Source organism: Chelonoidis abingdonii, chromosome 9, assembly GCF_003597395.2.
Source record: "Chelonoidis abingdonii isolate Lonesome George chromosome 9, CheloAbing_2.0, whole genome shotgun sequence".
Lineage (NCBI taxonomy): Eukaryota > Metazoa > Chordata > Testudines > Testudinidae > Chelonoidis > Chelonoidis abingdonii.
This window is the reverse complement of record NC_133777.1, coordinates 80,267,618-80,295,528: the sequence shown is the minus strand read 5'-3', so window position 1 is coordinate 80,295,528 and position 27,911 is coordinate 80,267,618. Positions and strand designations below refer to the sequence as shown.

At 46.0% G+C, this 27,911-nt stretch overlaps 1 protein-coding gene and 2 non-coding genes across 3 annotated transcripts; 1 reads left to right on the top strand and 2 right to left on the bottom strand.

Annotated features, from left to right (window-relative positions):
* Window positions 1-67: 67 nt before the first annotated feature.
* Window positions 68-22,466, bottom strand: RAB11A (RAB11A, member RAS oncogene family). The gene is made up of 5 exons (XM_032766051.2): window positions 22,313-22,466; window positions 13,607-13,802; window positions 12,077-12,270; window positions 9,222-9,302; window positions 68-1,731 (listed from the first exon to the last, which is right to left on the bottom strand). The coding sequence occupies exons 1-5, from the start codon at window positions 22,350-22,352 to the stop codon at window positions 1,592-1,594; spliced, it is 651 nt and encodes a 216-aa protein (XP_032621942.1). The 5' UTR covers window positions 22,353-22,466; the 3' UTR covers window positions 68-1,591.
* A 580-nt stretch (window positions 22,467-23,046) lies between these two features.
* On the top strand, window positions 23,047-23,118 carry TRNAQ-CUG (transfer RNA glutamine (anticodon CUG)). Its single transcript has one exon. It is a non-coding gene; the product is annotated as a tRNA-Gln (tRNA).
* A 3,363-nt stretch (window positions 23,119-26,481) lies between these two features.
* LOC116816674 (U1 spliceosomal RNA) lies at window positions 26,482-26,640 on the bottom strand. The gene has a single exon (XR_004371783.1). It is a non-coding gene; the product is annotated as a U1 spliceosomal RNA (small nuclear RNA).
* Between the last annotated feature and the right edge of the window lie 1,271 nt (window positions 26,641-27,911).

Sequence of the window (27,911 nt, the reverse complement as noted above, 5' to 3'; positions counted from 1 at the left end):
CTGAAAGGCAACCCATCATTTTGCCAAGACAAATTCCAGTTCCCAAAAAAGTACCCATGACAATATATGGAGTAGTCCTCTGTAATTCTTTATTATCATGACTGTATTTTAAATCAATATTTAAAAAAAATCAAGTTACAGAACGTGCATAAAATACAAAGTAATTTACAAACAGATCCAATAGTTTCTTCAGAACTGATACACCAATAGGAGAAATGGATAAAAAAAAAAAAAAAAAAACTGCCTACAGCAATGCCTTCCGTGTGCCTTACACATCATGAGCACTGCACGACAGAAAGGTTAACTAATAAATGCAGCAATTTGTGCATGCCCACATACAGATTTTCCAGGTTGATTGTATCAGCGTCTGAGGAATGTCTCTCCTCCCACCCACCCCACTCCAATCGTTTTTCATAGCTTTTTAAGTACTATAGGAGATTAAGTGCCAATAACTCAAACCATTCAGTGGACAGTTTGGAGATGAGAGAATATTATGCAGTACTTTGAAAAGTGTAGTGACAGAAGGCACAGTTCACAACCTTATCCCTCAGTCTGTCAACTGCTGATGGACTGACTTGTACTGAAATCAGTCTGTTAGCTGCACACACTTTCAATAAGAAAACTATTCCAGATTATACTAACCAGTGAGTGGCGCCACTGTTACAGGAGTCCTTCATAAATTCTTTAGACATCACAGAAGTTGGTGACCCCAGCATTAACCATTTGCTAATATAAGCAAACTCTGGGTACATGATACAGTATCCCTCAAGTTTTCTACTCATTGTGGAAAGGAAGAACTTTCTCATCCTCTTACACTGCCTGTACCATGGAGTCCAATTCCCGGGCACCACACAGTGCTGCAAGTTCCAATATTAGAGAAAAAAGCAAATCTGTTACTTAGCTCATGTTGCTTTGTCTTATTTCAGAAGAGGCACCTTGAATGAGCTCCTACCTGTATCTCCCCTTTCAGCCTCCCAGCAGCACTTCCTCCATGATGACCTCATTTGCACAGTAATTAGAACTCAAGAGCACCATTGCACATAGTGAAGTCTGCAGCTTAGCTGCAAAACAAGAATTGTTTTTGCCATAGTATTTAGTAATAAAAACCCACATACCTTGACCACTTCAAGATGTAACAAACATTTAGCTTTACTGTAAAATTGCATTTAAGAGCAATTTTTGGATGCAAGACGAACAGCTGGAGTGGGGAAAGATGATCTCATTTAAATAGCCCAGAAATATTCACCAACATTGACAGTAATGTTTTGGGAAGGTCAGAATTAACATTTCTGAGCTGTATTACAAAATGACATTCAGTAACACAACTGGTGGTCATCATATTGGGAAGTAATCAGTTAGAATTTGAAACAATTTATTAAACCAAGTCCGGCGAGTCAGAGTTGTGAAAATGCTGCAGCCATTTGGAAGCAATAATAATTTTAACACTAAAATCAAAGTGGTAAGACATGAAAAAGATCAGAAGGAATAACAAGAGGAAGTAATTGAACACAAAGTAGTAACCACAAGAATTACAAATATATTTAAATCTTGGACCTGGGGAATATACACAGCCTTTTAGGAAAGAAGAAAATTATATATTCTGACAGCACTGCATCTTTGGTTTGTTTTCAGTGGTTGGTGGGACATGGATGGGAACCACATTGTTGCTTGGAGACATATCATTTTCACGTCTGTCTGACATTTGCTTTTGAGAAACAATACGATAGATCTCTGCAAAATGAGAACAGGAACCAGTTACTATGCACATATTTTCAATCACAGCAACACCAATAAGTTACTCAAGTTTAGCATCTGCTGGACTTTATATATAAACCAGCAAAGTTTGTCAATACTTTGTAACAAAATGAGCAGCACAGCTGTGTAGGTTACATCATATAGGTATCTTCACAATCAGTTCATCTGTACCACCACATTTCCACTATCCTGTGGCAAAGGCTCATTTGCTTTTTACAAGACTACTTATCGTTCCCTACACCTTTGCTTTTGTTGTTACCTTCCTTGAAGAGAGCGATTTTGCAGCCAGAACATGCTAGCAAGAGAATTAGGCTACGGGAGACTAAAATGCCCATGCTAGTTTTTAAGAGCTGTATATGGCTTTTGCTCCTGATGATCGTAAGGCTGTGGATACATCTGGAGATGCTAGCATGACTGAATGGAGCTGGTTGGCTGCTACATTCCCACCTTTTGGAGAGGGCTGAGAGAGGCAGTTGCTCCTCTGCTCCAAAAGACCTTCAGGCCTGTCTTATGTATTTGCTGTTGGGAGAAGCAGTCTTAGATTGTAAAAAATTAGGTAGAGGTGTCCAGATTATGGGACAGGCCTTGTTTCTGTAACTTTCCCCAGGTTGTGTGTCATGAATCTAAACAGAAAGTACTCCATGTCCGAACAGCAAAGATCGGACTTTAAATCTACAGCCAAAATTTGGACTCCAAACTGAAAGAAAATAAAGCTTGAAATGGAAAGCTCAGCTCAAATTCTTGTTCCATTCCTAAAGCCTCAGAGGTGCAGCACATACTTTGATTTGAAGTCTCACCTCAAAATGTCCTGGAGTTAGTGAGTGCAGACCACGGGCATTAAGCATTTCTGCAGCTGTAGTGAGTGCATCTCAAATGCTCAAAGAGAAAGAAAGGACAGTATGACCGTGGGCAGGCAGCTGGCTTTAGCAAGGAAACTTACTACTTGCCTCAAAATGGAGGAGTAAATGAGAGAGACTTGCAAATTCTTATTCAAAACTACAGTCCCCTTCCAAGCTTTTCTTAGGTAAGCAGAAAAGTTTTTTGAGCTCAGTCCAAAGCTACCCTGATTTCAAACGAGAGTGAAGTATGCCAGTTGGTACTGCCTCACCCTCTGCTACAGCCAGGGGAACTGTTCTTCTGGGGAGGGGGTGAAAATAAATGAACTCCTCCACCCGGCAAGCTGCTGCTCCACACTATGCAGTATACCAAGAGTTCCATATAAGTACAGAGGGCTGGAGCACAAGACATTAACACTTTTTCCTCATTCTGCCCCCAGAGGAAAGAGTAAAGTATAGCTCAGCAAATATCCCTCGCTGCACAGAAAGCTGTGATCCAAGTTCTCTTGGAGTGTCCCAGTCAGTTATCAGTACAACAATTATTGCCTGACTGGCACCTTATTTAACCCCAAACCAAGAAATATTTCTTCCACTAGAGAGTAGCATTTGTTCAGAATCTGAGCAATCAACTGCTTAGAATTGAACAACCGGACATTTCAACACAAGCAAATTGAGCAAACGTGCAGATAAGTCTTAACATTTGCTGCTAAGGGCTGAATACACACAGCTCTGTGTCTGCTGCTGTAGCTATAGGAAGTGTGCTAGAAAGAGGTCTTCCAGCAAATGGGACTGGGATAAAGGTGCAGGGAAAGGGCAGCGTTTTGAACAAGGTGTGAACGAAGTTAAACCCCAGCAAATGCAGTCACCAAGGGACCGAACAGGCAAGTCAGACCTGAAGTTCAGACAGCACAAGTGCATACAGCCATCTGAATGCTGACTAGCAGGGCAACTGGACAAGATCACATGAGCCCAGTGCACAAGGCTTGTTGAGAATACAAAGAAAACATCAGTATCTGCCAGTGGCACATTCGTTCAGAGAAGAGCAGCAAGTTGGGGATTCAGAACTGACACATCCTACACCTCACTAAATACAAGAGGAAGAACCTGTTAGGATCATCTCAGTTTGACACGGCTGGCTACACCCGTGAACTGTTGATATAAGCAAACCCAGCAGTTGCTATACTGAAAGGAATAGGGTTTCTGGTTTCAGAATTACTAAAGTTTGTCATGTCTTTCCAAAGCAGCCTGAAATAGCATTAATGGTCTCTTGTGCATAGGAGCAAATTCAGGCTGTAAATGGGGTGAACATCAATGAAACACACACATTCCTCCAACAGGTCTCCAGCACTTAAGTCCCCAGGATTGCAGAGACAGCAATTCTAAGGGCCTACGTGCTGAGTTTATGCACCATACAAAGTCTGTTCTACAAGCCAAAAACCCACACACCATATCATCTCCCATGGAACACTTGAAAATTCTTCTTTAGAAAACACATGCAGCTCATCATGCATCAGGGCATTTCACCCTGAAGTACTGCTGAGTCGGGTGAGATGGAATCGGAGCGCCTCAGGCACCAAGATCTTCAGGCCAAGGTTTACCATCACACAGCTCCTACTGACATCAGAGTTTCCTGTGCATGTCCAAGGGCAGAATCTGACCTATTACTATTTAAGAACAAGTGACTGCTGCGGCCTTTATAGTTATAACTCACCAGCAGCACTTCAGCAGTGGATAACCTCTGCAGACATCAAGCTCGAAAACAGTATTTTCCATGAAGGACCATTCCCGAGCACACACTCCACTGCATTATCACTAACAGTCCTGTAACATTAGACATCACACCCATCCTGTTCCACAGCTGCGAACAAAGATTTGCAACTTACAAAAGAGAAGCTTCTGTTTTCATGTCCCCATATCCTACAAGGTTCAAGCTCTCTCACCACCACTACCCAAGAATTGGATGGAATTTCACAGACTACTGCACTGCTGATTCCTCCTTTGGATGCTGAAATTTACACTGGTCTGCCATGTGATATCTACCGCCTGCCTGCCTCAAGGCATTATCCTGTGGCATCAGCAGCAGAGGCTGAGGCCTACATGAAGATTATCAACGTATGCAGGCCTACGCTATACAACTAGGCAGTCCCTAAGGATTCCACACTAGTGAAGATATGCGGGAGGAGAGAGAGATTAGTACTTTACACTCCATTCAGTAATAACAAAATTCAAGTCCCTATTAAGTAGCATAGGTCACTGTAATTGGCAATCTCTGCTCAGAAGAGGCCTTGCACTGCAACAGGGCTGGGCAAGTGACCTTGCTCTAGAGCAGTGTTTCCCAAACTTGGGACGCTGCTTCTTTAGGGAAAGCCCCTGGTGGGCCGGGCTGTCCCAAGTTTGGGAAACACTGATCTAGGGGGAACCTTGCACAGGGCCTGCTTAGGCCACTGCTACATTGCCCTCATTTTTAAGCACTCCAAGCTCTGTAACAGGAAAATCCCCAGATCGTTTGTCACTGGTGGGAACCCCCCAGAGAAGTAACATTACAAATCGCTAGGTGAGAAGGCAGCCCCAGAGGAAGGACAGAGCTGCAAGACAGAGGTTGATTCGGGGGCAGACAGCATGTCACACATTTGAGAGCAGATTTCCATTTACACTAAGGCCACAGTCCATTGCTTTGGCTGTGCAGAGGATTTTACAGTGGCTGTAGTTGTAACAAATACTCGCTGTAAGGCCCCCATGCATTGCCAGAGCAGTGTACAGCAGTGCCATGGGAATCAGGCTCCTCGAGGTCTAAATGTTGCCTTGTTAACAAGGCCATTTGGATCATCTGCTTTGGCTGCAGAAGGACAGACACTGCCCAATTTGTTAACAGTCCAAAACCTGTACTCCTGAGCAGCTGAACCCTGCCCCAAGCTGGGCGCTCACTGGGTATGAGCTTCTACTCCAGCTACCCCCCCATCATGAGCAACTAGGCTAAGAAAGGGCCTTCCCCCCTCCGCCTGCAGTCGGGGTGCAGTACGTGCACACGTATAAGCTACCATAACACCAGGGGAGTCACCCTTCCCATACCCATGAACCCTAACATTTAAAGCTGCTTTTAACAAAAATGAAAGGCTGTGAATGACACTGTTCTTCGGGTGCTGGAGAACCCTGAAGTCGGCCTTGCTGGTCCGACACATTCCAGAGAAACGGCTCCCGCTATAAGTTCAGCTGAAGTGCAGTTAGCAGGGCTGGGAGCCCAACTACAGCCTGGCTGCCAGTACTTTGAAACACCACGTCAGACCAGCTCTGTGCAGGGTTGCATAAGCAACTAGATGTGGAAAACAGCAGCCGCAGCCTGTTTACAGTGCGGTTCCAGCACTGCTAACGCTGGGGACATGAAGGAACATTCAGAGTCTCCACTTGTGTGTGAGTCACATTGGTTATTAGCCTGTTGGGTTTTAGACTTATTATGGCTCCGATCTGATTTGCTTTGTAGAAGAATAAGAAATGCTTCACCCTCAAACACCCTATTTGTAGAGGTGTCAGGGACATAACCTTTGCCAAGAGTAAATTGTGCAGAGCAAGCAGGGGCTGGGTGAATTTCACACACTTGAAGTAAACCCCCGTAATCGTTAGTAGGTTTTGGCTGGAAAGAGCCAGCTATGACAAGTGTTATCAAGAAGTTTACTGGAAGAACATTCATCCTTCACACACCAGTTGAAGTGTGGATGGAGGCAACCTGCTGCTAATATATCTACTTTATCTCCCTGACACAGGAGCTCAGCTAGAACAAGCCACATGCTCTCTAATCAGTAGAAGTGTTTCCTCAAACATGATCCAACTCCCCCTGAACAGGAACACCATCTGCATGCCCGACAATTCTTTATCTAAAGCACTGTCACCACAACATGCAGGGAACATCTACATTTGTTGAGCAGCAACCAAACCTTCCAGAAGCCAGTGAGGGCAGGATTTGATTCACTTATTCTCCGCTTACACAATGCACCTCATAAAGGAAATTAAGCACGGAAATAGAACGTTCACTAACTATAATCCAAAACAACTTTGGCATAAGAGATACTGATGAAACAAGCTAGTATAGGCTGCTTTGAAAACAAGCTTCATTCATCTAGCTATTGCCCAAGAGGTAAATTGCTTCCCCATGGCATTAGCAATATATTAGTCTGTCACCCAGCTGTGTGTAGTAGCTAAGACAGCAGCCTGGTGCAAACAACAAACTTTTTGCCTCAGTAAATGCCTTTATGGAACAGCACAGTGCAGCGATACACTTGGGGCAATCTCATGATGAGTTTGAGTTATACAGAATTTGACAGCTTTGGAAGAAACCAATGTATGCAGCATTCTACCTGGCAGATTTCCAGATTTCTGTTTCCTTTGCACTGCCAGAGCTGAACTAATAAGCTAAATATTAACACCTGTGCCAAGGGTCTTTACCCCTACCAGTCAAGATGCTGCAGGCAGCGTAGCTGAAGAGAAGCTATTCGGTCTGAAGTGTAGAATACATCCATAAATACACACTCTGACATACATTCTGATCACATGCTGAAATGTACATGACCCTGGGAGATGGCAAAGGTATGTGGTTGCTGGGACTTGGAGGACAGTTAGAGAGACTGCTTCTCCCAAACCCCTTGTGCAAAATGGGCATGCCTCAGGCTGAACCTTGCAGACTGCCTGAAATGGAAATGGATGGAGAAGATAGGAATTCCAACAAGCTTGCTAGCACCTGTCTAATGCTGTGCACTTATTACACATCAATCACTCCCCTGCCCCACACCCAGAAATAGCATCAGCAGATACTCAGCAGAGAGATATGCAGGTTGATAATGCTTCTTGTGTTGTCCAGTTTTATGGAGTTTACTCTTCAGCCTTAATTGTAGTATTCATAGCAATCACCACTGACTGATCTGATGTTTTTTAACAAAGGAGCCACAAACAGTGGTTAGAGCAGAAACTAGGAATCAGGACTCCTGCATGCTAATCCCAGCTCCGCCCCCAGCTCTACATGGACCTGAGCAAGTCAATTAACCTCCTTGGGCCTCCAATCACCTGTCTGTAAAATGGGTACACTTATGTACTATACAGGGATGCTGAGGGATTTGGGGTTTAAAAAAGCCTTTCAAGAGCCTCCAAGAAACATTAAAAATGCAATTTCAATTGCAGTAATAATTAAGTGTTCTATTCAACAGGAAATTCATGAAGAAGAGAATCTGTCTCAAACATGTAGCATTCTCAGAAAATCCTGACACTTTGGGTACTTCCCTTGTTTAACAAATCTCTGTCTGTTCTTGGCAAAACATGCAAACTACCTAGGAGTCAGCAAGGACTGCTTCATTGTTCATACAACAGACGTAAGCTCAGACAAGATCAATTGCAATAAGTAATTGTCCTGCCTCAAAAGTCATCTCCAAGGTAATTCATGAATACTGAATGATTGCATGCAAGTTCTCCTCCTACATTTTCACATTCTAATATAGCTGCTGACAGTCTGGCCCTCTTCAGTGCATTTTAAAGATACAAAGTATTAAGTTCTCTGGCCTATCATGGGCATCTTCCAGATAAGAATACATTCAAACATAGACTAGTGCCTGCTAGAACAGGAATGGAGATTGGGTGGGAGCTGAACAATACAGAGACAGGTATATTTTAGAAGTAGGACTGCACTCCTACCAGACCAAGGCAGCCAGCCAGGCACAGGATAGATGCAAAGGTATATAGGCTAGATCAGTGGTTCTCAAAATTTTGTACTGGTGACCCCTTTGACACAGTAAACCTCTGAGTGCAACCCCCCTTCATAAATTAAAAACATATTGTTTATATATTTAACACCATTATAAATGCTAGAGGCAAACAGGGTTGGGGGTGGAGACTGATAGCCTGCGACCCCCTGGGGGGTTCAGACCCTATTTGAGAACCCCTGGGCTAGACTCACTGCTGAATACAGTTGCAGGGGCACCACAGAGGAGCTGGCTGGAGCTCTCTGATGCTGCGGTTGGTTCTACTCCAGTCCTGGTCTTCTGTAGATTCTAGCAGTTTAGAGGGCCCTCTGGGCTGTTCTAATTTGCACTGACTGGCTATAGCCCACAAGGAGCAATCAACTAGGGAACTGTCGGACATGCTGCAGGCAGCCATGGCTCCTCTTACCCTACTATGTCATGGACTGCAGGAGGTGGGGTTCAAGCTGGCTATGCCTGCTGGAAATTCCAGATATGGCCAGTTTCCAGCCACTGTGTACTGCTTGTGCAGAGCAGAGGCCATCTAATGTACCTGCCTGGCCGCAGCACCATAATATCTGAGTGCCTCACAATCTTTAAGGTATTTACCCTCACAACCCTCATGTGAGGTAAGGTAGTGCGGCTCTCTACGTTGTTGACAGGCGGGCAGTTGTGGCGCAGAGGGGTTAAGTGACTTGCCCAAGATCACACAGGAAGTCTGTGACAGAGCAGCAAATTGAACCCAGGTCTCAGAAGTCCTAGGCTAATGCTGTAACCAGCAGGCTAGAAAGTCTGGCCTGTGGTCTCTACATCTAGGGAAAATTGCATGTTTAAATGGCAAAGTTGCATGCAATCTGCAGTTCCTCCCCTCAGCAGCACACAGACACACCGCACAAAGCACTACAAGGCTCACCTGTCAGAATAGTCTGGAAAGCAGCTTCCACATTCGTAGAGTCTAAAGCAGATGTCTCAATAAATGACAAGCCATTCTTTTCTGTGTGGGCAGAAAGAGATCGTAAATTACAATGCAGGCATCACACAAGTGATTCTCATCAAGCACTCCTCCTGTGCCAGAGACTGGATTTATTGCAGTCTGTGTTGTGAACAGATATAGAAGTTATCCTTGTGAACGGATATAGAAGTGTATATAATGGGGGTAGTCTGTCCCCTTAAGGACAGTACAGCCTAGGGGGTCAGCCAAGCCTTGTTCTGTAGCATGGCCCTGCTGGGAGATCTGGGCAGTTCTGAGGTACTCAAGGGATTAAGAAAATGGCAGAGGCAGCTATGGGGCGAATACTTTGTGGAAAATGTGTGCTACTGTTCCTTTAAGGGTCATGGGCCAGGAGCCTTGTCAAGAGGGTGGGGCAAGGCTCCCTGCTCTTCCAACCAACCAGGACTAGCTCTGGGAAAGAGGGCTGTATTTATTCTGCCTCTTCTCTGAAAGCAGTGACACACCCCACCAGGAGACAGTCACTGCTTAGGAAGCTCTTCAAACCCAGGGAGAAAAGCACTCAGGTAAGAAGGGCCAGCTGTGGAAGAACTAGTTAGAGACCACACCTGTCCTGAATTAATGAGCACAGCCCCACTTGTTGGCCTGTGGGCTCCTGTACCAAGGAGGAGGCTGGGGACCCCTGCACCTAAAGGGAAGCTCTCTTTATTACAACTAAATAAATTAGACCCCAAAAGTAGGGAATATTGTTTAAAGACTCTGGATGAGGGTGGTTTATTTCTCAACTCCAGAAGAGAGGTAGCTGAGGGAACCATGCCTGCAGGGCCTCCCCATGCCATGAGGGGACACTAGGATGGCCACTTGCCATGAATACCCACTGCCAGTAACAACACTCTCACATGCTGCATGTTTTAGGCACCAATCTACTCCAGTATGTGCTAGTGAGACTTTACAGCAGTGGTTCTCAACCAGGGGTATGTGTACCCCTGGGGGTACTCAGATGTCTTCCGAGAGCTACATCAACTCATCTAGATATTTGCCTAGCTTTATAACAGGCTACATAAAAAGCTCTAGCGAAGCCTGTACAAACTAACATTTCAGAAACTGATTTGCTGATATTGCTATGTATACTATACACTGAAAAGTATGTACAATATTTATAGTCCAGTTTTTTAATAATTATATTGTAAAAATGAGTCAGCACTTTTCAGTAATAGTGAACTGAGACACTCTTGTATTTTTATGCCTGATTTTGGAAGTTTAAGTGAGGTGAAACTTCGGTTTACATGACAAATCAGACTCTTGAAAGGCCTATAGTAGTGTGGAAAGGTTGAGAGACACTGCTTTATAGTACTTCCACACACTGGGGGAGCAAGGGGGGCTTCTAGGATTACTCCTCAGCTAGTCCCATACCTCCGCCCTGCCACAGCAGCACTGTGATGTAACTTCTTGAACGAGGTAGTGCCTTTTCTGAAGCAGTAAGACTGGGGTGTTCCAGTGTCATGTTAAGGAGAGCTTGGTATCCAAACTCTAACCCCTCTTCCCCCCAAGATATTATGGAACTTCACTTCAGTGTCACCAGAGCACTGAAGTGTGAGTCACCTCAAGCAATGAATGATCACTCAGAGTGTGGGGAGAGGCAAGGAGTCAGGTTTAGTTCTTTTATGTTTGATTTCCATGTTGTGGTTTCTTCCACTCTCTCAACCTCAAGTTTGGATGTTAAGTGTTACATGAAAGGGGGAACCCCCTTGCAAGCATCTCAAAGCTGCCCCCTGTGTCAAAGAGGAATGATCCTCAGGGATTTTGAGTCCAAAAAAATGCAGTTTCTGATGTCATCTTATTTGCATGCAAACATCCTCACTTGGCCACAAGCTGTGTGCAAGGACCTGCATAATTCAGTGACTAACTTACTAATGAAGGGAACCCAAATCCATATTCTAGCACAAAAGAAACTTGGCCTGAAACTTGTTATTTATGAAGATGGCAATGACTGACCCTAGAATTTAATTGCATGTTACTGAGATGATCACAATAGTCCCTTCTGGCCTTAAAGTCAATGAGTCGGAGAGACAGCTCTCATTTCATGACAGGGCCTTACTAGCTGAGTTTGGTACCTGCTGGGGGTACTCAAAACCAAGTTGAACAGTCCATGTCCGTCTATTTGCTGCCTTCACTTCTGTGTCTACAGTTGTAAAAGCTAAATAAAGCATGGGCAGTGGGTATCATAGGCAGCCTCCCCCAAACAGCCAGGTGTGGCCCTTCCCATTCTCTGGCCCTCCCCCATCCTGCTTAGCAGCACACACTCTCCTGGTGCTTCAGGGCTGGGGATGCAAGCCTGAGCTGGAGGCTGGCAGTTATGGTGGGGGAGGGGGGTTAGACCCTCTGGACTCCTGTGGGGTGTGTGGAAGGGGTGGGGCTGGGGGATAGCCTCACCCAGCCAGTGGTTCACATGCCACCGATGAAATAAAGGCAGGTTGGAGGGATTGGCAGTGCTACTACACAAGAGACTTAGGATCTTAGCATCCCTGAGAGTGTTAAAGCTCAGGAACACATGAGATGCTGTATCTTGGTTTAAATGGATGTTGTCACAGCACACATGCCTCTGGCTGATCCAAGGAATGGCATCAGTATTGGTGCCATTAGGCTACTTGCTGAGAGAAAAGCTCTGATATCTATGGGGAAGTGTGTTAACAGTGGGCTGAGAGGGCAAGTAACAACTCGCTCCTTTGTTCTTTAAAAGCCTGCCTGTATTTGGCTGCAAAAGAATTCGAATCCCCAGAGAGGGGTTACCATCAACAAACTATATTTAATCCACTAACCTGCAAAAGCTCTGGCCTCATCTGTAGGGACTGCACGCAGATGACGCAAATCACTCTTATTACCCACCAACATAATGACAATGTTACTGTCAGCGTGATCTCTCAGTTCTTTCAACCATCGCTCCACGTTTTCATAGGTAAGGTGCTTGGCAATGTCATAAACCAACAAAGCCCCAACAGCCCCACGGTAGTACCTGTGGGCAGACATGTATTCTTGAATCAGCAGCAAACAACATGATTCAAACAGTCTTCCTCTGTGCCTTAACAGAAGGTGAATCAGATCTGGCTGACTGTGCTATTTGACAATCCCATCTTAGAATAAGCACACCCAAGTTCATTTTGTTCTCAGTTACCTTCCACTTTAAGCCAGACAGTTATTCCAATTAGCTAAGGCTGCTGCATGGGTACTAGTGGTGTCCACTATAGCATTATTAGGGTTTCTGCTTTTACGATAAAACCTCAAAGTACAAAAAAAAGGAATTTGATAAATAGTTAGCTGGGTCTCCAAGCTCTTTACACAGTGGCAGGGCTGGATTAACGCAGGAGCTTTAGGGGCTGCAGATAAGGGGGACCCCGCAGGCCCGATGCAGCCCGTTGCTTCTTTTCATCCTGCTCATGGCAAGTCTCCATGCTGTGGGCTGGTCCCTGAGCCTCAGTGCCCTCCCCGCAAGCCCAGAGCTGTGAGCACTGGCTTGCTGATGTGCTCCTGCAGCCCCTAGGGTGAGGGACATTCAGGGAATCTCTGTGCACCGCCCCTGCCCCCAGTTGCAGGGGCAGCACCTGTGGGCACGGGCAGCTTGCACCTTGCAGATTGGCCTGGCCTGGCCCCTCTGCCTACGGGCCAGACATGCCACCACCTCAGGGAGCAGAACAGCATGGAGCCAGGGCAGGCAGGGATCCTGCCTTAGCCCTGCTGCCCCAACCAGGCACCACTCGAGGTATGTGCCTCCTGACCAAAACGTGCACCCCCTCAGGGGCCCCCAAAAAATCTAACAGCCCCAGGCCCACGGGAGAGTTAATCTGGCCCTGCACAGTGAGGAAGTAATATTGCCACTTACAGATGGACAGAGAAGCAGACAAGTAAGATGACTTGGTCAGAGACTAGCTAAAGAACCTGGGGTTTGCTTTGGTTCAAGACTGTTACTCCAGACTTCCATCCATATCTTAGACACATCTGGTAAGATCCCAAATATCCCATTTCCTCTCACCAATATTAAAATAGCCCCATACACTGAGTGTATCTGAACGGGGCTAAATCAATCAAGTTCAGAATTTTTAATAGAAATGTATAACATTGAAGATAGGTTTCAGGAGTAAAAATTATCCAGATGCCAAGGACATTAGAATTCAGTAAGTTTGTTTACAAAATACCATGCTTTTACCAGTCTCAGGTTTAACCATTTTACAGGGAGATGTTTTCCAGCATTCATTATGGCACAAAGGATTGAGTTCTAATTTCTCTCAGATTCAGGAGAAAACTGAAACCAAACACTAGTTCTAGTAAAAATAGACACTGTACTTATCACTTACGCTGATGTTATAGCTCGGTATCGTTCCTGTCCTGCTGTGTCCCATATCTGCGCCTTTATTGTCTTGCCATCAACTTGAATGCTTCTTGTCGCAAATTCCACTCCAATAGTGCTTTTGCTTTCCAAGTTAAACTCATTGCGAGTGAATCGAGAAAGGAGGTTACTTTTGCCCACACCAGAGTCTCCAATAAGTACAACTAAAGACAAGACAAGTGTCATCAGAATTGCACATCACTGCAAATATACTCCAAGCAATTTATGATTTGCTTTATGCACAAACATTTACTTTTTACATGGAGATGTTGGCAAAAGAAGGCAGCAAATGTAACTGCTCAAATATTCTCCACGCTTCCAAACAAGTGGAGATACCAAATCCAGCACCATTTGAACAGGGTCTTTTTACCATTGTTTAACTCAAATCTTAATCTCCCACAGAGTAGTAAAATACTCCATAGTTATCCAGCTACTTATTAGGGTAATGAGTTGTAACTGAGCACCTCATAAGGGCCAACAACTTGAATTTCACATCAAGGCAATCCTTGGAGTAAAGTCAGCTGGAGCTTGCCAGTTGTGTTTCTGAAATAAGAGTCCTGTGGACCAGATCCTGGCCCTCAACTAGATCTCCTTTGTGTCTTTTGGCAGGGAACCTCAAGTTTCCTCAAGGGGAAAGTCAGGGATTCCTAACACCAAGGGAATCCCTGGGATGCAAAAAACCAACATGGTCAGTCAGCTTTGTCACCTTCTTGAGCCTGGTAGGGTGCAAGCAAAGCCACAACCCAACACATTCAGCAGTCCTCTGCTGGTAGAATTTGCTTTAGGATGCTGCCTTAGCCAGTGTAAAAATTAGAGCAGTCCATCATACCTGAGCTATTTTAGCCTTTGCCCAGGTCCAGAATGAGTGGAGCAGAAAGATATTAGAGCCCCCACCACTTCACTTGCTGATTAAATCCAGCTCATCCAGACCCAGGAACCTGACCCCTTAGGACTACACCACAAACCTCACCCCAGCTATGGTTTGGGGATTCAGCTATGGATACATTTCCAGAAGAAGGGACACTGGCAGCAGGTCCAAACTCCAATTCCTGGAAAAAGTGATGATCTTGTGAAGGTTATTTGAAGCAGGCTGTGCTGTTGAGGTTAAAGGTATAGGTTTGGGTATAATCTAAGGGCTCACAACAGAGTGGATGTGACACATTCAAACTCTAGCCATGCCACTCCTTTGATTCACAACAGCCTACCAGCATAGTCCTATGTCCTGACAGTGATAAAACACTGCACTGATAACAGGGAAAATAAACAGGATAAATAAGGGCCTAGAGAAGAAAGGCAGATCACCTTCCAGCTGGGAATGAGTCAATGCCAGCAACAGCAAAGGAGAGCGCACAATTGCATGGCAGGTGATTTTGCTGGGCAGCTTTTGTTTTTAAAGTCTGCACTATTTGCTCATAGCACCTCAGATTTAGCATTAAAATGGAGGTATTCCAGCACAAGTACGTTGAGGATGCCTTCTGAAATACTCTCACTCTTTCAAGGTATAAGAAGAGTAGAATTAAACCCAGCTCAAGTATTAAAAACCAAGCCTAGGCTGAGTTCTAAGTCTGCAGAGAGCACAGCTGCAGCTTAATGTGACAGCCTTCCCAGTTACTGTCCACTGCTTCTGAGTCTTCTGTGCCTAATTTAAAAAAATTCAAAAAGCAACACTGGTAAGAGGATTTTTCTTTTATTATACAGGCCATCGCACCAGTGACACATCTTCTGAACTCCCCCCTTGCCACAAAAAGCAACACATACATTAGCATCAAGAATGGCCTTAGAGGGAGACCTTCATGAAAACATCTTTCTGGTTTCCTCTGCCAGCTGACTCAGCAAGAAGCTAGCCATGCTCCAGAAGCTGTACGCAGCACAAAGTCTCGGTTAACCATTTGTTTAGCGATCGGGTAGTTTATTAGGCTTGTGACGTCCACATTTGATACAGACAGAATCTGGCTTTTAATCAAGAATGACAGCTCAATATTGTCACATTTCAGTTGTGATCCCATAGCTGATTTTGCTAACATAGGAGATGCAGAAATATAACAACCCAGGTGCAAGAGACAAGTCTATTTAATTTACTCCTGGGGGAATTCTTCTCCATCCTGCACATGCAGAATTTGCAGATGTCTTTCTGACCCAGAAGCAAAGGGAAGCCACAAGAGTGGTCACATGCCCATCCACAGCAGCGTGGGCAAGTGGTTGTGGGAGCCCAGAGCAGCCAGCTGAGAAGTAAATCACTGTGGGGAGGCTGCAGATGCCCTGACTGGTGCCAGGTCAGACTCCCACCCTCCATGCATCCAGACCTCCAGCCGAGCCTCACCCCATGCACCCAGAACTCCCACACCAAGCCACCCACACCTGGCTCTCCTGAACCCTAACCCAGGGCTGGGGATGCCCCGGCTGATGGCTCCTACCCTGCCACCGGGCTCAGCAGCTATTCCCAGCTGGGCTGGTGGAGGAACACACTTCCACTACAGAATTGGTCAGATCCCCCAGTTCCACTTCCTGCCCCATTGCTCCTTAGCTGCAGGGGGAGCAGTCACTATATGGGGGGCTGTGCACTCAGATCCCCCTGGATCTGGATGCCCCCATACCCAGATACCCCCCCAGCAACCTCCACCCCTCTGCACCCAGATCCCCCTGGATCTGGATCCCCACCCTTGCACCCAGACCCACTCCCCACTGAGCCCCCACACTCAAAGCCCCACCCATATGCACCTGGACTCCTCCAACAGCCAGACCCCTCTACCCCCACTGAGGCCTAACCACTTGCATCCGGACACCTCCCAACAAGTCTCTGTGCATCCAGATCCCCACTGAGCCGCCCACACCCAGACTGCCCCACACAAAACCCTCTCACTCCACACCTAGATCCTGCTGGGCTGAGCCTGCCTGCCCACACCCAGTGTTCTTGACAGGGATGGGGAGGGCCCCAGGGTGTTTCTGAGGCAGGCCCAGCCAGTGAACTGTGTCTGGGTCAGGTGCAACATCACTGTTGAGTCCATGTCCTGGGGGAGAGGGGATGCAGGTTGATCTCCCACCTTTGTGCAGCCAGTGGAGCCTCATTTGTTTATTGACAAGTAAACTTGGCAGAATTTTAAAATAGTGTGCAGAAATTTTTTTTGCACAGAATTCCCTCAGGAGTATTAATTGTATCAGTGTCACCTGACAATTTACCATAGAGTTTTCCTTTTGTTGGCAAAACTCAGTAACCAACAGGACTAATGCAATTTTTGGATGCATAAGTATGGGAATCTCAAGTAGCAGTAGAGAGCATTTGGCACTGGTGCAACTGCTGCTGGAATAGTGCATCCAGTTCCAGTCCCCACAATTTGAGAAGGATGTTATGAATTGGAGAGGGATCAGAAGAGCCAGGAGAATTATTAGAAATTAAAAGGCATGTTGAGAGACAGAGGCCTTATCTATGCTTACATTTTTATAGCGTTCTAACTTGCTGACTCAGGATGTGAAAAATCACCCCCCTGAGTGCAGCAAGTTCGAGCACTTTAAAGCGCTAGTCTGAGCTTGGAGCTAATCCCCTCATGGAGGTGGATTACCAGGAGGCTGGGAGAGCCCTCTCCCAGTACTCGCTCATGACCACACTTGCACTTCAAAGCGCTGCTTTTGACAGCGCTTTGAAGTTTTCAGTGTAGACATGGGCATTAGCAGTCACTAGTCTGGGACTGTCTTACATCCTATACTTTGGAGCAGTCTATATCTGCATATGGCAATTGGGATCTGAGACGTATCAAGGCAGGGAAAGCAGATGGGAGAAAAGGTGTATATTTAAAAAAAAAAAAAGCTACAAGATGACTCAGGCTTATAGAGCATTAAGTCTGGGCATCTCTACCAGCCACAGCCTTCACAGCTGCAGAATGAGGCCCAGAGTGCTTCCATAACCCAGCTTCCCAAGAGCCACTTTCTTACTGAACAGTTCAGCTCATTACTCTTTGCTAGCAAACAAACTGAATACAGTATTTTTAAAAGGAGCCTCGGCAAGTGTTTTCCCAGTTTTCAATAGAGACACTTCATTTTTAGTCATCTAGTCTGATTGCAAAACATTTCTCCTTTGTGAGTTCACTCTCCCCTGCCAGGTTGCTGTTATCCGATTGTTACTTATGAATGAAGGTAAAAAAATATGGCTTTGTTTTTATCCTCAGGATGACCGAATCTCTGTGAAAACAGCATCCAAGTGAACAGATCTTTGGGGATATTTATAGTTAACCACTGTGCGAGAGGGAAATTGTTATACTTGAAGTCTACTGTAATAACTGAACTGTTGATTGCCTAAATCTATTTACAGTTTAGGAAACTGCTTTCTTGTGAGTGGCAATTAAAGAAATCAAACCAGGCTTAAAACTCTTGCCATGGTCCTTTAAACATGTGACACCACCAAAGCTAGCATGTCCACCATCTAGCAGATCAAAAAAATTAATGAGATTCCAATTTCTAATAGTTGGCCATCCTATCATAAGGTAGCTCTTATGTGATTGATGTTTAGCTAGTGCAATTAGTGTTAGCATGACACTAAGCACTTGTACAACACTTTACAGACCAACAATTCAGCTAAATGTTAGTAGTTTAACTATTGCTACTGCCATAGCAAGTCCTGTATTTTGGTGAACAAAAGGAAATTCCTTTAGAAATTGTAGTTTGATTTTGTTATTAGATTCTCTAGATTGTGTTCTGTACAAGTCCAAAACCTGTATATAAATTCAGCATCTTAGACTGCAAGAAAACCAAACTATTAAGATGAAAAGCCCATGACAAAAGCTGCGTTCCCATGTTTAACCTTTGCCTTAAAACTTAAAAGCAACCATCTTCTCAAGTGTTTCAACTAGCTAGTGAAATTATATTCTTTGACTCCAGTCTAAACATTAATGGTGAAGCTATAACTACAAATGTGCATTGTCTAATTGCAAAGATTAGGGTGGGATACAACTGCAACATCATAAAGTTTAGGACACATCTACAAGCACGGAAGGGTCACTTCTGAAAACACTTGGATTTATTATTTATGCTTTTGTTCCCACCACAGAAAGCCATATCTAATAACAAACCTTTCCTATATTTTAGGTCTTTATATCCCTTATATATGTGAGGAACTCTATAAGAGTCTGAAAAGTTACCATACTATCCTTCAAATCTCTCCTTAAAACCCAAAGCCCTCTCTACAGTGGCTAGGCAGTTGTTAAGCAGTGATAACACATTATGTTTATCCTCTCACTGTTAATCTTGTGCCCTCCCCCTCTGTTTAAAAACCAATTGTCTCATCTTATACTAACACCTGAGGACTTTGGGGTAAGGGACAAACTGTTCTGTGTAAGACAACTCAGCTGGAGCCTCTAGGTAATATTATAATACAAATGAATAAATACAAATCTTGTTCTCTACATTTATCAGAGGCAGCAATGAGACTTCCTCCATTACAAGTGAAAGCATTTTCTTGTGATGTAGTGAGAAGCCCAAATAGGGTTTACTAGCATTCTAAATAGCAGTGGCTTTCATGCAACAGGTTTTTCCATAAACAGAGCAAGTATGAGACAGTAATGCAAAGTCTGAAACCCAGACCAACAGGTTTGTGCAGCTTTAACAGAGCTTCTTTGATTTAATAATCTAAATTGGAGAAAAATGAGCAAGATGCAATAACTCCTCCTGTCAAGCATATCTAACAGTCAGCTGATTGTCAGTGCAGTCAGGCCCAAATTCAGAAATGGGGAAGTGAGTTTGCTGGCTCACTGAGCTGTAACTCAATGAAACATCCAGCCAGTTGGATAATTTATTTCCATAAATACAGAACTATCATTTTGGTTGGAATAGTACCTACAGAAGATGTTTATAGAACTGAAAGATCAGGATGAGCGTGGAAAAGTTTCACAGAAGGTGTAATTGACAATGTGCAGCAAAGTCATCTTAAGATTAGTATAACAAATCCAATACATAAACTCACAGTGGGCAACAGTTTGCACACTCTAATCTAAGGAGTGATCTGCTGCTTAGATAACAGGCTGGTTCTACAACATGGGTATAAAAATTATATTGATAAATTCAGATCTAATCCTAAATAGGGTCATAAGAGGGCAATGGCTGTCAATTTTTCCCCCCTTAAAATAAGAGTAAAAAAGTGACTGGAGATCACAGATCTTTCTGCAGGGCAGCCTCTGAGTATTCTGGCCATTGCTGTCTTTCAGGCAGTCTAAAGACAGGAACCTGAAGGGCAACACATTGGAGTGGGACAGCCAGAAATGACAAAACCTCATTTATTTTAAGTCCCACTGAACCATGCTCAAGTCTTGAACAACAGAGTGGGGAGACAGCTAAATTGCAACAGCTCCTCTAGTTGTCACTTGTAGTGTAGGTTGGCCCACACCCAACATGCCAGCATTATCAACACAGATTTGGAGATAAGGTTGTCAGTCTCTGACTCTGCAGAACAAACACTGTAGGTCCTATACAAACAGGGGAAGAGGAGTGTTTAATCCACTGGGGAAGGACGAGGAAGAGCAGGAACAGAAAATATCACCCCTGTTACTTTAAGGTAGGTTGAAGATTGAACACAATCTCCTCATCCATAAGACCTCCCTTATGCTCACTTTATTTTCTTGCATTTTTCCTTCTTCTGGAGATAAACATGTAACATTTGGATTAAAGTAGTTATCAGTTTATATAAATTTAAACTATTTTTGCAACTTTTCATACAAAAGACATCCTTTAATATGTCCAATTTATACAATTTTTGTAGTGCTTGTGTTTTAGGATGGTGGTTTAATAATTCAGTGTAAACAGTAGAGTAACCAAGACAAGAGTACTGGATGTACTCAAATTAATGACCACCAAGATGGCTTTTCTACACTGCAAAAGGGAAATGGATTGTAACCTTGCCAGGTAACAATTGCTGTTGTAACCATTTTCCCTGACTTGGGTTTAGTTGTAATACACATTTACCCTGACAGATGGTTGTCCTTAGGGAAAAGTATGGTAAAAAACTGCTTTCCAAATGGAAAAACATACAGAAAAGATTACTTAAGTTATTGCAGTTAAATATAGGGGGAGAAAACCTTTGCATTCTCCCTTTCAAGGTCCATCCTTACTGTTATGACAATAACATTTCAGATCTCCTTTGCTATTAACAAGGTACACACTCATATTTTAAATCCAGTGTTCAATATGTGCAGATTTCGACTACAGTATTACAGCATGTGGTTACATCTGAAATATTTTCAAAATAGGCAATTTAAGTGTTCACTCTAAAGTCAGTAAATACTCCATCACCATTTCACTGTGCTTTTGCAGCATGTCTTACTTGTGAACATTTCCAACAACTGCTGTTTCGTTTGGCAGAAAGATAAATGTTAAACGGACCATTTGCTACATTCTGATGCATCTTTAACAAAACTCAGTTGAACCAAAATGAGAAGAATCTGCCTAGACCCTGGAGAACAAGGAATTTTTGCCTTAATCTTCCAGGAGCTTTAGGAAGTGAGATCAGTGGGTGTGAGATAATGGTTACAGTAACCACTGGACCAGAACTCCATCCAGCATACTATGAGGCAAGTAATGCAATACTTACTACTGCATGAAACTAATTGTGCTTAGGATGCCAACGTCAACCCTCCAAAAAAGCATAGTTTGCCTTACAATACTGCTTAATCTGTAAACTGTAATAGGAAGTGACTTCTACTCTCCCTCTGCACATCCACTACTTATTTTATTTAGCACATTGATTGCTCTCTTTGTGCAGTGCTAGGCTGCTCCTGAACTAAGATCACAGCCCAGGATGACTGTTTCACATTACAACTAAATCTTGTGGCAGTTTTAATTTGGTCATTTTAGAGTATGCTTGTCCAAAGCTACAGCCATCCCCTACAAAGCTAGTATAGCAATACTCACACCTCCATATTTAAAACCCACCCTCTACAGGTGCAGAAAATCTAAAAGGGTTTCTGAAGTTTTATCTTGGGTGATCATTATTCTGCCTTCGTTGGGCAATAGTAAGATCCTGACAACACAAGGCTCCCTCCAAAACAGAGGGCTTCAGATAGCAGGTCTCCGTCTTATAGTCTGACTATACTTAGAAACTGAAATGTATATATTAAATCACGTGTTTCCCTATCAAACCACGAATAAGCATCTCTACAAACCATTTCCTCGGTCCCACAAAAGGGAAAAATCAGAGACCTTGACGTTGCTTTGTGGCAATGATGCAAGTGGCTTACAAACTGCTTCACTATAAAAAAAACTAACCTCCGGAATACACTTCAAGGCATCCTCTCAGTCAAAGGCTGGGGCGCCCCACCCACTACCAGCAAGATCTGGACTGGGACAAGACTTGTTGGGGGTAAGGCTAGGTCAGAAGGTATTACAGGGGAGTCAGATTTCACCCGGGCAGTGATATTTCAATTCAAGGACCTGGCCCAGAGCCTGGAGCATCGTGCGCTGCCCCAAGGCTGGCCCAGAAGAGGGGGCTGCTCCCCGCACACCCACCCAGGCCTGGGGGAGGAGAGGCAGGCCCCGAAGGGACGTTGCCCAGGAGATGTTCCGGGCTGAGCTGTCCCTGCTGCGGACGGTGCTGAGGGTTGCAGGGCCTGGGAGGCGATTCCCCCCCTCCCCGAGGGCAGCGCCGCCGGAGCCCGGCGGGCTGGGGGCAGAGCTGGCGGCCCGCCCGCCCACCTACCTTTGAAGAGATAGTCGTACTCGTCGTCGCGGGTGCCCATGGTGCGCGGAGCCAGAGACCGGGAGCCGCCACAGGAGTGAGGAGCCGAACCCTGCGCCCCTCCTTACGGCCGCTGCACCACTTCCGCTCTTGGCGCCCCGCCCCCAACCGGAGAACTACTTCCGGGGCCACCGCGCTGACTCCGCCCTCCGGCGGGGCGGGGCCGGTGGCCCATAGCAACAGCCTCCCGCGCTTTGCTGACGCGTCCTCGCGCCGTGATTCCGACACGGCCCGACAGCGCTGTCCTGCCCCGCGCCTCACGGGGCGACCCGGTGCCCGGGCCTGAGAGCGCCACAGCGGGCCCGGCCCCGGCCCCCGGTACATAGGCTGTGGCGCCCGACGCGCCCCCAGCTCCCCTCCGTCCCCCGAGACGGGCGCTCCCCAGCCCTGTACCCGCCCGCAGCTTTGGCCTTAGCCCGTCCCTCCGGCGAGGCCTGGCCCGCCTGTTCCCCTGGGACTGCACCAGCGAGGGGTCGTGCCTAGCACCGCCCGCCGCCCTGCCCCCCCGACACACGCGGGGCTGCTCCCTTCGGCGCCGTCCGGCAGGTCCCGCCGCAGGCATCTCCGGGCGGGGGCAGGCAGCAGGCGCTGTGCCGGAGCAGGGGGTGCCTGGGGCGGGGCAAATCTGTCTGGAGCTGGTCGGAGCCCGGCCGCAGCCAGGATGACAGGCCGCCTGGGCACGTTGTCGTGAAGGCGGTTCCATGGTGTAATGGTTAGCACTCTGGACTCTGAATCCAGCGATCCGAGTTCAAATCTCGGTGGAACCTGTTCGTTTTTACCGTCCCCTGAGCTGTAGAGCGGGCGGGTGCCTCTCCATCCTACACAGCCTTTCCAGAATCATTATTGTCAATAAATTTATCCGTTTGGAATCCCTTACCCAGCCTAAGTGTGTTGGGGAGTTATTGTTTGCATCCTAGTAGTTGCTATATAGTTCTTCTATGACCATTATTAATGTATCATTGGGGGCGGGTTAATATTCAGAAGGAGACCATGTGTGGCACCATGCGGCAGTGTGTTTACAAAGAGCAGCCTAGGGCTAGGTCAGCTGGGAGACTCAGCCAGGCTCGCAGACCTCCCAGCAATAGCACAATGTGAGCTGCAGCCGTCCAAGTTACAAGCAAATCAAAGCTGAGTCCGCGTTTGAGTCTCTTTGCCTAAGCTAGGTCAAATCTCTCCAATACAGGTATTATTAGGGAAGTGCTCACGGCTGGTGCTTCCATTTGCACTAGGATTTGGGGGGGTGGCATTTTGCCACCCTTGGCAGCAATTCGGCGGCGGGGGGTCCTTCCACGCTCTGGGTCTTCGGCAGCAATTCTGTGGCGAGTCCTTCACTCGCTCCGGGACCCGCTGCCAAAGTGCCCCGAAGACCAGGAGTCGCGGAAGGACCCCCCCCCCGCCGCAGAATTGCCACCAACAACTGGGGGCGCAGAAGGACCCCCGCCTAGGGCGCCAAAAACCCTGGCACTGCTCCTGGAAGTGCTTGAATTGAAAATGTGCAGCCTTCACATAACTTTGGCCTTATAACTACAGAGGGACGCTTTACATCAGGGTTTCTCAAATAGGGGTCGCCGCTTGTGTAGGGAAAGCCCCTGGCGGGCCGGACCGGTGTGTTTACCTGCTGCATCTGCAGGTTCGGCCGATCGCGGCTCCCACTGGCCACGGTTTGCTGCTCCGGCCCAATGGGAGCTGCTGGAAGGGTGCGGGCTGAGGGACTTACTGGCCACCGCTTCCAACAGCTCCTGTTGGCCAGGAGCAGCGATCCGTGGCCAGTAGTAGCCGCGATAGGTCGGACCTGCAGACGGGGCAGGTAAACACACAAGTTACTCATCACCCACAAGGTGTGAACAACATAGCATAGGAGTTTTATATGATGGATTTTGTACTCTCTAGGAATTACCGAGCATGGCACTCCCTACAACAGTCAACTGAAGGAAATGGTCTCCTGTTGTGGGAGTCTCCTGTGAGAAGTCGATGACTTGGCAGAACTGTCACATCAACAAGGACAATGAAGGTAAGGGCATGGCTACACTTGCAGATGTAGAGCACCCACAGTTAAACCAGCCCTCATGGCAGTGCTTTCCCTGCTGCTGTCTCTGTGTTCACACTGTCAGCTGCAAGCGCAGTGGTGTGGCCACATTTGCGGCACTTGCAGTGGCATTGGTAGTGGTGCATTATGAGCAGCTAGCCCACAGAGCACCTCCTCCCATTCTGGCGCTGTGGCTTGGGGGAGGCGGGAGGGACCACAGGACATCCTGGGTCCTGTCCCAATGCCCTGGGATGCATCGCTTCACATCCCAGCAATTCCTGTGCTTCCGTCCACATTTGGCGCCATCTTTCAGCGTTTTTTTACTACGTGCTCTGTTTTCCTTTTCGGTCTGCTGGAATGGATCCCAAACTGCTGAGGAATATGCTGATGGGTCTCACCAGCACCTCACGAATTGCAGTCGAGTTACTCCTTAAGCTGCAAAGTGACAGTGAGGAGTCCCACGATGATGTCAACACACATAACGCATATGACATGAGATTGCTTGTGGCATTCACGGACATGCTCACCACAGTGGAACACTGCATTTGGACTTGGGAAACACACCTTGCCAGTGTGGACACCTCAGGCGTTAGGGCGCTCAGAGCTGATTTAATGCGCTCCAACTCGCATGTGTAGCAAAGGCCTAAGCTAATATTCCAGACTACAAAACAGTCCAGTATATAGAAGGCTCATGGCTTGGAGAGGGAAGCGTGTAAGATCGAGCCTTGGATGTGTTGATCTCTGGAAACATGCTGCATCTGCAGACAGAGTTAGAGAAATATAGATCTATTCAGGAGCAAAATGAAAGAACAGTCAGCGTGCTCCACTTCACATCACCTCAGTTCAAAACCTGGATAGGATTTGGATCAAGCCTGTCTCTAGTCTTAAAGATCTTTACATCTTTAGGAGGTATGTTTTTCCTGAAGAAATTAACTATTGGGGGAAGGAGTAGGCCATAAATTTCTGTTTGGCAGAGGGAGACTGCCCAAATAAATTCAGGGAGGGTTTGAAAGACTCATTTAACAGGAGGGAGCAAAAGAGAAAGATATTCAAGCATTAGTTTGGGCCTAATGAGAAACAGCATTGAACACGGAAAAACGTGGCAATCCCTATGTCCTGCATGATGTGAAGCCCAGAATAAAAATCCGGTACTGCAATATCCCTCTTAGCAGGAGATCAGAAAAGACACAGGTGAGCGAAGCTACTTTGTGCACTTATCCATAAATACTGGTGGGAAAGTGAGTGTTGTTTAAAGGCAGTCTAACATAAAGCAATCATGCTTGGGTCCAGTCCCTGATGTGCTTATGTTATAGGGGTCAAATTCATATCTGTGGAAGTCAATGAGAGCTTTGCCATTGACTTCTATGGTACAGGATTGAGACCAAGATGTGAGGAGTTAAAATGATATTCATGACCATATAATTGAACTGGAGCCTTTAAAATTTTTTTCTCTTCCACAGGATTGCTTTCAGCAGTGGAACTGATAAGTTACTCATCTACATAATTAAGGGGAATGTTCTCATCTCCATGTATAAAAATGTAGCCCAGTGGCATTAAGGAGAGTTCTGAATGTCAAGCACTGTTCATTGGGATAAGAAGAAACCCTTTAACGTAATAATTTTTGTTGTTTAAAAATACATCATGCTGTTAAAATAACACCAGTGTGCACCTTTCTGTAGCACTGAAAATAAAAGATTGAGTAGAGACATTGATTTGCAATAAAATAACAAATTACATAATAGCAGTTCAGCAATTAAAGAGGAAGGATGGTCTAGTGGTTAGGGGACTAGGTTGGCACTCAGGAAATCTGGGTTTCATTCCTTGGTCTACCACAGCCTGGCTCTGTGACCCTGGGTAAGTCACTTAGTTTCTCTTCATATGTCCACATTGCAATAAAAACCCATAGCTCTGAGATCAGGTCAGCTGATTCAGGCTGCTAGTCTGAAAACTGCATTGTAGATGCCTGAGCTCCAAGACCCTTCTGTCCTGGGGTCACAGAGCCCAGGCTCCAGCCTAAGCCCAAACATCTACACTGCAATGTTATAGCCCATGCATGAGTTAGCTGTTCTGAGTCAACCTCAGGTCTTTTACTTTTTATTTTTTTCAGGGGAGAGCACAAACACAGTCCCCCACTACCACAAATTATGCAGTCGAGTTTCCCGCATTTGGGGAAATCGCAGGGGTCAGCACACCCGCAGTGCAATGGATAAGCCTCACCCTGGGAAAACCACCTTCCTGATCATGGTATCTGCAGGGTAGATTACTTTCTGTGTCTCAGGGCAAAAACTCTGACTTGTATTTTTCCCGGTGAGTGCTCCATCCCTTCCCTGCCCTCACTTTGCCCTTCCCTCGCTCTACCTCTTTGCACTCCCACTCCATCCCCTCCCCTGAGACTCCGCTCTCACTCTGCCTCTTCCGACCCCTGCTCTTCCCTCTCCCTTGAGCCCCCCGACCTTCTGCTCCCTGCTCTCCGGCTCCCCTTCCCCAAGTGGCTCCTGCCTGCCTGATTGGCAGCCAGCCCTGGGGCCACCAAGCAATTGATTGGCAGGCAGCCCCAGGGCCAGAAACACTGTGGCTAGTGGGTGCTGAGCACCCCCTACTTTTTTACTGTGAGTGCTTGAGCCCCGGAGAACCCACCGAGTTGGCGCCTGTTTCTCAGGGTATGTTCACACTACAAAATTATATCAATCTAAATTATTTGGCTGTATAGCCACTGCAGTAATTAAATCACTTTTTCATGTCCACACTACGCTCCTTCTCTCAGCGGTGAGTGTCCTCACAAGGAGGGCTTGCACCAATTTAACAGTCAGTGTGGGGCATTGTGGGGTGGCTTCTGTAAGGCAGCAGTCAATGTTAAGCAACACAGTGTCTACACTGACACTATCGACCTAACTACAGCAACCTATGTGCTACACCTCTCGTGGAGGTGGAGTTATTAAGCCAGAGTATGTCTCCACTTACTGTGGATTGACACTGTGGTGATCAATCCACCAGGATTCAATTTAGCAGGTCTAATGAAGACCTACTATATTAACCACAGATCACTCTCCCATCGACTTCGGTACTCCACTGGAAGGAGAAGCATAAGGTAAGTTGACCCGAGAGTTTCTCCTGTCGACCCAGCACGGTGTAGACACCACAATGTCGACTTAAGGTACGTTGACTTCAGCTATGTTATTCACAAAGCTGGAGTTGCGTACTTAGGTCAACTTAACCCCATAGTGTAGACCGGCCCTCAGTGTAGTGGGCAAATTACATCAGTGGGAGCTACATTTTAGTGTAGATGCTTACAGAGTTAGCTCGACTAAGCTGCCTTATGTCAACCTAACTCTGTAGCATAGACCAGGGCTCAGTTCCTCTTCTGTACAATGGGAATAATAGTGCTGCTCTACCTAACAGGGGTGTAGTGAGGATAAATACACTACACAGTGTGAAGCTCTCAGATACTATAGACATCACAAAAGTACCTAAGGTGTGAACTTGAAATTTGTCAAGCTTAGTTTCACCTTTAAAAGACAAAAGATTGTTTTATCT